The sequence below is a fragment of the Puma concolor genome, chromosome E4 (genome assembly GCF_028749965.1).
Source record: "Puma concolor isolate L17-30 chromosome E4, mPumCon1.1.hap2, whole genome shotgun sequence".
Lineage (NCBI taxonomy): Eukaryota > Metazoa > Chordata > Mammalia > Carnivora > Felidae > Puma > Puma concolor.
In genome coordinates, this window is record NC_141683.1 from 56,178,556 (window position 1) to 56,190,550 (window position 11,995).

Below are 11,995 nucleotides of genomic sequence, written 5' to 3' on the forward strand. Positions count from 1 at the left end.
TATGACAAGGGCCCTGCCTACCTCTCTGATTCTAGAATCTGATGCTCTCTTCTCACTGAGCTCCATCCTCAATGGCCTCCTGGTGGCTCCTTAACACATCAAACCAGTTCCACCCCAGTCCTTTGTGCTTACTCTTTTCTTTGCCTGGAATGCTCCACCTCCAGATATTCACAAGGCTTGTTCCCTCACTTAGCAGTTCTCTGCTCAAATGCTTCTTCCACAGCCTAAAATAGCATTCCAAATCTCTCTCTCTCTCTCCTTATTCTGATTTAGTTTTCTTCATAGTACTCATCAGTGTCTGGCATTATATTAACCTGATATTAAAATAATTGTTTATCTTTCATCTCTTCCCTCTGTTAGCATATAAGCCCCATAAGCCTAAAATTTTTGTTTTGCTTACCAATTTTCTCATGATGCTCAGAATGGTGCCTGGCATATAGTAGTTGCTTATTAACTATGTGTTGAATAAATGAAAAAGCAACTAAAATGATCTCTTAAAATTAAAGCAATATAGCCATATTAAAAACTGGTATGAAAAATGAAAATCTCATGAAACCAGTTGAAAATAATGCTCATTAATGCTTTTGGGAAATAATGAAAAAGCATTCACGTGATAATGTAAACATGAACTCTTCCAAAACAATTCTTTCTCCAGCATTTATAATATTTGCTCTAAGAGTTCAGTTTTTAAGTTTGCCAAGTGGTCTATTTCTTACACATATTGATGCAGAGATATTCCAATAGATATCTGCCTTACAAAAGAACTGTAAGGCAAAATCTAATTCAATGTAATTTTGGCAATGTTTTACTGTGTTTACTACCATAATACTTCATTAAACAGGTTTCACTTCAATTTTATAAAATTCTAAGAAGCATTCATGATTATCCTTGAATACAGTGTCTATAACACAGTTGGTGTGAGAAAGATTGATGATACCTTGGCAAACCAGACCTGCTGTTATCAGAGATATGTGGGCTTACATCATGCTTCGGCTACTTGCCAGCTGTTTGATTATGAGCAAGTTCTCTAAGCTCAGTTCCTCCTATATAAACTGAGTAATGCCACCTGCTTGACAGGATACTTGTGGTTATAACATATGACATGGTGTTACTACACAACTCATTTCACTTGAACTGACATATGCTGTGAACCAAATTACATCCCCTAAAATATGAAAATTTGTTCAGTTCATAAAGCAGATCTTCTGGAATACTTTTCTCTGGGGATTTCTATGACCTCACACATAAGAAAAGATGCCATGCAAACAAGTAGCTTTTTTTTAAATAGTGGAAAGTACAAAAATTATCAGAAATACATACTGAGGGGCTGATATATGTATCAAAAATATGATTGAGTGGCTCAGTTGGTTAAGCGTCTGGCTCTTGATTTTGGCTCAGATCAAGATCTTATGATTCATGAGCTCAAGCCCTGCATTGGGATCTTCACTGACAGCATGGATCCTGCTTGGGATTCTCTCTCTCCCTCTCTCTACTCCTCACCTGCTTGCACACACTCACACACACTCTCTCTCTCTCAAAATAAATAAATAAACATTAAAAAAAAAGAAATATATACTGAGCATCTATATAGTCCAGTTTCCTACCAGGTGGTCCTGCATATAGAATATATACTACTGACCATGAGCATTTTACCTAGCTCAAAAGATGAATTATAAATGTCTGTTGAACAAGAAATTAGTGAACTAACAAAGGCAGTGACTGAATTTTTAATGTAGCTGAGTAGAAGAAATTCCTAATAGTTAGAGGAAGTGTTCATTAGAGGAATCATTGTGAGACTGTGCTGAGAATCCTAGTCTGCCCTCTTACTCTAAATCTATGAGCGGTAGCTGGCACAGTGCCTTAAACCCATCAAGCCAAAGTAAAGACCCCTCCTTCCACCCTACCCCAGCTCCAACCTGACCCAGCTAAAATCTCCTTTCACCTACAGTTAATCTAACAATTTATAAATGAATCTGAAATTATTTTTATTTTTATGCTACAATATTAAAATATTCAAAATAATTCTATTATAATTCTATGTGTTATCAAGCTTCATTAATTCATATTAGTACAGGCAGCAGTTTGGGTTACAGAAGGCTAGTGATTGTTTTATAGGTTTCTTCTCCCTATAAATTACGTACAATAAAATAACAAAGTCGTGTCCTTTGAATCTTTTCAAGAGGAAAATAATTTCTAGCATTTGGTTAATAGCTTAGAGTTATCTTTACAGATACATTTATCTTATTTAATTATCATAGCAACTTTTTGAGCCACGGTTTATGATAACTTCGTTTTATTTTCTGGATGAGATAATAAGGCTCGAAGAAGTTGAACGACTTGCTCAAGAACATACAGCTGGGAAGTGACAGGCCTTCCAAGCTCTGTGTTCTTTTATGTACACCACTGAATAAAACAATTAATTGAGAAGTGGTCTAATGAGGTAGAGGGGCTACCTCTAGATGAGGAGGGAGGGGCTACCACAAGTGCACTATGTGGTCACAGCCATGTTATTCAATAGTGTAAATCACCAACATCTGCATAAACTTCTTCACCCCAAAATGGGACCTCTCAACAAATGAACCTCCCAGTATTCTGGTGAAACTAAGAGTATGTAAGAGCACTTTAAAATAATAAGACAATGAATGATACAGGGAAAATTATATGTAAAACATTATTTAGTTCTAATGACTAGGAATTTGACCTTGTAAATAGTATAGCCAATCCCCTTAAAGTTTTACTAAAAATCCTCATTTAGTCAGTAAAAATATTTTTCACAAATGATACAAAAGATAAGCTTGAGCTTTCTCTAGTCACAAATGTGTTACATTCTACATATACAGGGAGAATAATTCACCATTACATTTGTTTTAATATAAGACATATACAAATACATCCCAGCATTATAGTAATATTCATTTTATAAAAGCTTTTATTTTTAATATCATTAGGCAAACATAAACTTCCCAACTATATATTCAAATATACCCAAGTCCTGCCCAGTTGAAAATGACCTATCTATGTCAAAGAGGCTTAATTTAGTACAAAATCATGACTGCCTAAATTAGACCATCTCTCAGAAAACTATATAATTATGTACATCGGTGGATAAGATTATATTTCAGGTACCTTGAATAAAGAATTGCCCTCTATTATCTAAATAGGTCACCCTCATTAGCTAAGGGCAAAACTTCAGGAAAGCTGAAGATGAAGTGGTGAAAATAGGCTACTTGCATAGGCAGTGAAATCAATCCTAAAGACCAACAGGGTAACAACAGATGTCACAAACAGATTGCCCTCAGCATCCCAATTCAAATGTCTTTTATATGACAATTTCCCAATTATTAAAGTTACATAAGATCAGAATGAAGAATAATGGAATTGAATAAGGGGGAAGGCTATTTCTCCATAAAAGCAACAAAAACACTGGCAAAAAATTGTCAAAATCAACTTTTCAGAACTCTCAAATTAACGAAATGCTTGTAACAAACTGAGGAGCATTTGTTCAACAAAAATGACTGAATCTCAGCAAGATCAGCAAGATTTGTGGTGTTTGAACTTTTCCAATTCCCATTCCCCTCTCCTTAGCTCTACAGTAGTCTTGAAAATGAAAATCCCCCCAAATCACAGTGAAAACTAGCAGCCAGAAGCCACTGGAGGGGACAGAATAGGATTGGAATACACCAAAAATAACATTTTCAGTGAACTGTAATTATTTAACCTCTCTAGCAATCCTCTAAAAACACCTATTTATAGAGCTTTTCTTTATTTGATCTGACTCTGAGTATACTCAGCACAACAGCCTTTTACCCAGGAAGCATGTCAAAAACAATCAGTGGCAATATTTAACATCACAGCTACTTTAAGCAGCAATAAGAGTTGGGGCAGAAGAATCTGACCAAAAAATTTAAACGAAAAGCTGGGAATGAGGTGGCGATAAGAATCATTGAGGTTTGTATATATGTACAATTTAGCATCTAGAAGGCTACATGCATGCCTGGGGCTGTGCATTCTCAGGAGAGATCTGAAAAGACCCCAAACTCTGGCTAAACTTAAGCTTCTACACAAGCAGGAAGTGAAAGTTAAGGCAGAATTGTAAACTGCCTGCTATTGAAGGCATATTCCAAAATTCACACCAAGACCTTCACCAAATACTGGGAGACTTATTTGCCCTGTACACTTAAGAAAATCTCTGTCAAGTTGTTAGCTGACTAATAAGAAAATTGAGCAAAGGCTCTAATGCCCACATACAACAAAGAATACAGACTTTATAGATTTAGTTCAGGAAAATTACTAAGCAAACAAATACCAACAGCAACAACAACAAATGGCAACAAAAACAATCATTGGAAGAGGAGAGGAATCTGATTTTTGAGTGTTACCACATTATATTACTTAACATGTCCTATTTTCTTTTTTTTTTTTTTAATTTTTTTTTTCAACGTTTATTTATTTTTGGGATAGAGAGAGACAGAGCATGAACGGGGGAGGGGCAGAGAGAGAGGGAGACACAGAATCGGAAACAGGCTCCAGGCTCTGAGCCATCAGCCCAGAACCTGACCCGGGGCTCGAACTCACGGACCGCGAGATTGTGACCTGGCTGAAGTCGGACGCTTAACCGACTGCGCCACCCAGGCGCCCCAACATGTCCTATTTTCAATGAAAAAACTACAAGATATGCAAAGAAAGTATGGCCCATACACAGGAAAATAAGCATTCAATAGAAACTATCTCTGAGGAAGCCCAGACATTGAACTTACTAGCCAAGGACTTTAAATCAGCGATTTTAAATATGTTCAAAGAACTTAAAAAAAGCCATATCTACATAATTTTTAGAAGTACAAGCATAATGTTATACCAAATACAGAATATCAATCAATAGATGGAATTAGTTTTAAAAAGAACTAAATAGAAATTCTGGAGGTGAAAATTAAAATAATAAAAATAAAAAATTCCCTAGACAGATTCAACAGAAAATCTGAGTAGGCAGAAGAATCAGCAAACTTGAAGATAGGTCAATCGGGATTATTCCTCCAACCCAAGAAACAGAAAAGAAAAACAAAAGAACCAATAATAAAGAAAATAAGTGAGGGGCGCCTGGGTGGCTCAGTTGGTTGGGTGACCAACTTCAGCTCAGGTCATGATCTCACAGTTTGTGAGTTCGAGCCAGCATTGGGCTCTGTGCTGACAGCTCAGAGCCTGGAGCCTGTTCACATTCTGTGTCTCCCCTCTCTCTACCCCTCCCCTGCTCACGTTCTGTGTCTCTCTGTATCTCAATAATAAAAATAAAACATTTAAAAAAATGTTTTAAAAAAGAAATGAACAAAGCCTCAGAGACCTGTGAAACACATAAAGCATGTTCACATACATTTCATGGGAGCCAGAGAGGAGAAGAAAAGAATAGTTGAAAAAATAATGCCTGAGAATGTCCCAAATTTGATGAAAAACATTAATCTACACATCTCAAAACCCCAACAAACTCCAAATAGGATAAAATCAAGAGATCCACACCTACATATATCATAATCAAACTCTCAAAAACCAAGAGAAAATCTTGAAAGCAGCAAGAGAGAAAAGATCCATCATATTCAAGGGGGTCTTGAATGAGATTAACAGCTGATTTCTCATCAGAAAACCACAGAGGTCAGAAGGTAATGAGATGATGACATACTCAAAAAGTAGTGGGGGAGGGAGAAGACTATTAACTAAAAATTTTCCTTCAAAAATTAAGGATAAATTAAGACATTCCCAGATAAATAAAAACTGAGAATCCCACATTAGAGGCTTGCCCTATAAGAAATACTAACTGGGGGCGCCTGGGTGGCTCAGTCGGTTGGGCGTCCGACTTCGGCTCAGGTCATGATCTCACAGTTCGTGGGTTCGAGCCCTGCATCGGGCTCTGTGCTGACAGCTCATAGCCTGGAGCCTGTTTCAGATTCTGTGTCTCCCTCTCTCTCTGCCCCCCCCCCCCACTTGTGCTCTATCTTTCTCTGTCTCAAAAATAAAATAAACATTAAAAAAAAAAAGAAAGAAATACTAACTGGAGTCTTTCAGGATGAAAAGAAAGGGCACTAGACAGTAACTCAAATCCACACAAATAAAGAACACTGGTGAAAGTAGCTATGTAGGTAAAAGAAAATATAAATGTGTTATTATTGGTTTGTAACTTTTTTTCTCCTTTCTGATTTAAAAGACAGCTGCATAAAGAAATAGTTATATGCCTGTGTTGATAGGTAGTGATTACAGCACATAACAAAGGGAGGAAATGGAGCTACATGGGAGGAAATTTTTGTGGACTGTTGAAATTAAGTTGTACTAGATATAAACTATATTGTTAGAAGTTAAGATGTTAATTATAATTCCATGGCAACCTGTAAAAAATAACTTTAAAACTATTAAAATAAATGACAAGGGAATTAAAATGGTACAGCAGGAAATATATTTTTAACAAAAAATTATTTCTCTACTCCTAATAAAGAAATAGACAAACAAAAGACATAATACATACAGAAACAAATAGCAAACTACAGATATAAATTCTGCCTTATCAGTAATTACATAACATGGAAATGGATTTAACACTCTGGTCAAAAGGCAAATATTGGAGAATGGGTTTTAAAAAATGATCCAACCACACGCTGTCTACAAGAAACATATTTCATGTTCAAAGACACATATAGGTTGAAAGTAAATGATGGAAAAAGATATACCTGGAAAACAGTAACCAAAGGAGAGTTGGAATGGTTATAGTAACATCAAACATAAATTTTGAGACAAAAATTGTTACTGGACACAAAAGAAGACATTTTGTAATGATCAAAAGGCCAATCCATCAAGAAGACATAACAAGTATAAATGCACCTAACAACAGCGTCTCAAAATACATATAAAGCAAAAGCTGACACAATTGAAGGGAGAAATAGATAACTCATCAATAATAGTGGTAGACTTTAATGTCTCAATTTCAATACTAGAACAGCCAGACAGAATACCAGTATTTGAGTAGTACTATAAACCAAATAGACCTAACAAATATCTATAGAACACTATACCCAACAAAGGCAGAATACACATTCTTCTCAAATGCACATAGAACAGTCTCCAGGACAGGTCACATGTTAAACCGTAAAACAAGTCTCAAATTTTAAATGAATGAAATGTTACAAAGTAAGTTCTCTAAGCAAAATGAAATGAAATTATAAATCAATGACAGAAGGAAATTTTGGAATTTTACCAACATGTGGAAATTAAGCAACACATATCTAAACAACACATGTCACTGCTTTTTTACCAAAGTGGTAATTATAAGGAAAACTAGACCTCTGAGTCAGATATTTAAAAAATACTCACAGAATGACTAGAAAGGCACAGAAAGTAAATGGAAGTCTCTATTTGTCAATCCCAATACAACATAGCCCTATTCACCACATTCTAAGGCCTTTCCAGCTTCTTCCTTTCTCTATTAATTCTTCTACCACTAATGAAAACATAGAATTTGAACTCTATTGGTTTGGGAAAGAATTAACCCTCTTCCTTTGGAGCGTCAATGATGTCCAGGACCAGTCAAAGCCACAGGTTAGCAACACACCAAAATGGATCTCTGAGGGAGACATGATCATCATGCAAACCCTTTGGATAGTTCTCAGGGTTCCTGAGCGTAACAGTGTTACGGAATTTAAAGAGAGATGTGAAAGCAAATTATAAGCCTTGAGGCTAGCAAGGAACTTTTAGTAATTAACGCAAGAATCATACTTATTAAGAGTCTTCAGGCAATGGATTAATTTGTCCTTCTTAGCAATCACCATGAAGGAATCAGTCAGACAAGTAAATGGCACACAGTAGCACTGAATGTTTTCTCTTTTCTGAAAAATTATTAATTACTTGCAAAATTATCTTCCAATTATCTGCAAAACTTACAAAAATCTGTCCTCAGAACTACCACATATAGAATATGAAAAACTGGTATAAGGAAGGTCTGTCTTTGACAAAGCAGGACTTCTACTGATCCATAAGAAATGACGCTCATTTTGGTAAGTCCATGAACATTCAGATGGCAATTTCTAAGTAGCACCTAATAACAACAGGCTTATAAAATAAGCCAGGCCTAAATTAGAAAAAAAGTTCAAATTTAACCTTCTGGATACAGATTTGTAGCATACTATTACAAATCCATGACTAAAACTCGATGCATTTCACTTATGCTGTAACAACACGCTGTTAATACTCTCAGTGAGATTGTAAAGACTGATTTCTTTCTGGTAAACTGATGATTCCCTCCACCAATATTAATTGCTCCTACCTAATGTTATGCCATCACATGAGAGTTATTGCTTTGGGTCATAAATGAATTTTCTTTTGAGGAGGCTGAGGAGTGAGATATAGTCACTGCCATTAATAATCCTTTCTACACAGTGGGGCCTGGGTGGCTCAGTCCATTAAGCGTCTGACTCTTGCTTTCAGGTCAGGTCATGAGGTTGAGTCCAGTGTTGGGGGCAGCTGTCAGCACGGAGCCTACTTGGGATTCTTTCTCTCTCTGCTCCTCCCCCCGATCACATGCATGCTCTATCAAAATAAATAAACATTAAAAAAAATAACAATCCCTTCAATACAAAAGGAGTTAAATAGAACATGAATATGTTAAATGAATCTCAAGAATTGAGGACACTTTACAGGACATATTACTTAATTTTCTTTTAGTTTATATTTCTCATAAAATTCAGAATTTGTAAAAACAAAAGATTCTCCAATTGGCTGTTCTACTATATTTGAAGTTGTGAGGATGTAAGGCAGAGGCAACTGCAAGCATCTTGCCGCCTGTGAGGAGAATAGATCTGAGAAAAGAACCACCTCCAAGGAGACAAAACCAAAGACTGACAAAACTAGAATCAGAGATTGGGGGATATCATTTGTACTCTCCATGAAGTTTCATCTCAACTTCGAGGGGACTTTTTAGGAATGTGATTGTGCTGCACTTGCTAGAATCCACCGATAGAATTGCTACCTCTGCTCCCATAAGATATCGATGGCTTTGTCTTCTGTGAGACAAGAAGGTTGCTGAGACAGGGGTGTTACAGCATCATTTTTATAACTAGACCCCAGCCCCACTCCTTAGTCTGGCTTTCCCGCACCACTGATTTTGGAGAGCCCTGGTGATGGTCCCCATCTAGCCACCTGTAACCTCCACCTCCTTGGTTGCAAGCACCAATGTCAGAGATGCTGAAAGAAGCCACAAAGAAGTAAAACAATCACTAATGAAGAACTCTGGGAAGGTTTAAAAACTAAATGCACCAAGGCCAGGGTGCGAGAGGAGCTAAAAATGGAAGAATTTGCTGAAAATGTCTATACGATGTTGTTAGACCTCCAGACCCTTTCCCCCATCTTGCATAACCACATAGCTACTCCTCCTTAACCTCAGCAGAATACTGAAGATTTACTTTCAGAAGAGGATAGAGGGACTGTGGACTGAGGAAGACCTTTAGGAATGCCATTATGAAAACGGAAGGATTCATTAGGAGTCTACATGCTAAACAGCGAGAACCACCCCATGTCGCCATGACAACAATTCTTCCTCTTCCATCTGAGAACACTGGACATTAGGTTTACATCAGACCAGCTCAAGTGGAAATACTTGTAGCATCTAATAGCAGCTGAGGAAGGCTCCCAACAAAATGGCCAGCCCAGTCACCCTATGATAATGCCCATTAGTCAATGAATCTCATGCAGACACATACAGAATTTCTGTCAGCTTATTAGTGCTCTACTCTTGTATCTGAGCAAGCAGCAAAAGATCGCCAATCATTTGAAAAAAGGGTGTGACATCAAAGACAGTGACCAAGAAAAATGACCAGAAAAAAATGGACTCAGAGACACTGTAAATTACAAAAGGAAAGCTTCAAAAGATCTCTCATTAAAATCTTTAGAGAAGATAGTGTACTTGCAAAACCAAGAGGATGATGCTATTTTAAAAAATAAAAATAACATTCACAAAATGAGAAAATGCTGTTGGGACTTCTTTAAATGATGTCAGAAATGAAAAATTAATTAGAGGAGCTGAAGATAAAGTTGAATAAATTTTGCAAATGGTAGAACATAGAGACAAAGAATAAAAGAGGAGGTTTTTTTTAAAATAAGGTTAATCCAGGAGTTCTAACATACTAATAATATGAATTCCAGATAAAGAGAACAGAGAAAGTAGGGGCAATTAGTTATCAAAAATAATTCCTAGAATTGGGGAACATGTATCTCCACACTGAATAGACACATCATTGAGTGCCCTTCCATAATGACTTTAAACACACACACACACACACATGCACACATACACACACACACACACACACACACACACACACACATACACACACCCCACACACACACAGAGCCCCATTTTGGGGTCTCTGGATAAACTATTTTTAGCTCCCAAAAAGAAAAAAAATCAAAACATCAGCATAAATAAGATAAATCTCTGCTTTTACAATATGTGCTTATTTCAAGTAATTATAAGCTAAATAATATTTTTACATGCATTAGGGACACCTGGGTGGCTCAGTCCATTAAGTGTCCGACTTCGACTCAGGTTGTGATCTCACAGTTTGTGAGTTCGAGCCCCACATTGGGCTCTGTGCCATCAGTGCAGAGTCTGCTTCAGATCCTCTGTCCCCTCTCTCTATGCCCCTCCCTCCCTATCTCTCTCTCTCCCTCTCTCTCAAAAATAAAACTATTTTACATGCATTAAAAGGGTTTCCTATTTTAAAGAAACAAGACATACATGAAACAGAAAGAGTTTTCACTGGGAGTATATTCAGGTAACTCTTTCAATAACTGAGGGGACTATCTGATTTCTGTACCAGCAGTTTATTTTATTTGCTTTTTAAAATAAGTAGTTCATAAGGATTAGAAATATCTGTTTTCTTGGATCTCACTTAATCTTACATTTATTTACATAGGTTTAGACTATATCCCCTAGTCATTTTTCTTTCAGCATCTTAAGTTAAAAAAATCTAACAATATTAATAATGGCTAATTAAATTAGTAATGAAATTAAGTTATGAGAATTTGTGTTACCTTGAAATATACCCAAACTCTTGACATGTTAAACTAATTCTCTTCCATCCTAAAAGCCACACACTCACCTTGAGGATCAACTTCTTTAGCTAGCTTCAATGCATCTGAGTTTGCAAGATCGGTGTTGGCTGGAGTAACAGCCAAAATGAGACAGTTCTCCCGCGTGATGAACTGCATAATCATTTCTCTGATCTGATACTCAATATCTGGTGGCTGATCTCCCACGGGCACTTTAGTAATTCCAGGTAGGTCGATAAGTGTGAGATTTAACACTGTGTGGAAAAAAAAGGAGTCTTACATATACCCTCAATGCTAAAAAATATCAATAATGAAAAATCACCAGTCTCTTCAGTAGAAGTAAAACAAGCTCAGCTTTATATACTGTGTGTTGAGTTAACTCCAACTCATGTGTGTAGAATAGAAAGCACAGAATACAAAATGGCTTTGTTAGTTTTCTTTATTTTTGTGACATGATTGTGCTATCCCAAATAATTATCTTAACATAATTTGAAAGGCACTGATTTGCATATCTAAGAGAGAGCTGTCATATCTGTAACTAGTGTGTTATAATTCAAACACTGAACAATAAGTGCATATGCTGGCTGCCGGTCTTGTACAATTGCCTTCAAATAGTGTAAAAATTCTTAGGGTAAGATTTGTCCTTCCCTTCAAAACCATTATATATTATCTAGAGAGGGTTAGCCGCTCAGCCTACTGGACAGCTGTTAGTCATTTGTGGTACCATGAGGTTATGGTGCAGGCTATGTGCCCAGACTCATGGAGTACCACCAGGAGGGCAGGAAACTACCCCTGAGTCAGTGACTCCAGCAGCAGCCTGGCTATCGTTCTCTGCACACAACAGGGGTGGCACCAACATGAAAATCTGCCCCACTGAAAATTTAGTCAGGATAGAGGTTATTCCATATCATATGCC

At 36.8% G+C, this 11,995-nt stretch overlaps 1 protein-coding gene across 7 annotated transcripts in view; it reads right to left on the reverse strand.

Annotated features, from left to right (window-relative positions):
• Nucleotides 1-11,995, reverse strand: part of DNM3 (dynamin 3) — a 570,520-nt gene that overhangs the window by 410,498 nt on the left and 148,027 nt on the right. For all 7 annotated transcript variants that reach the window (XM_086693434.1, XM_086693431.1, XM_086693435.1 and 4 more), the window contains one exon: nucleotides 11,130-11,333. In XM_086693434.1, coding sequence (XP_086549560.1) covers nucleotides 11,130-11,333 — 204 coding nt within the window. The remainder of the gene's footprint in view (nucleotides 1-11,129; nucleotides 11,334-11,995) is intronic.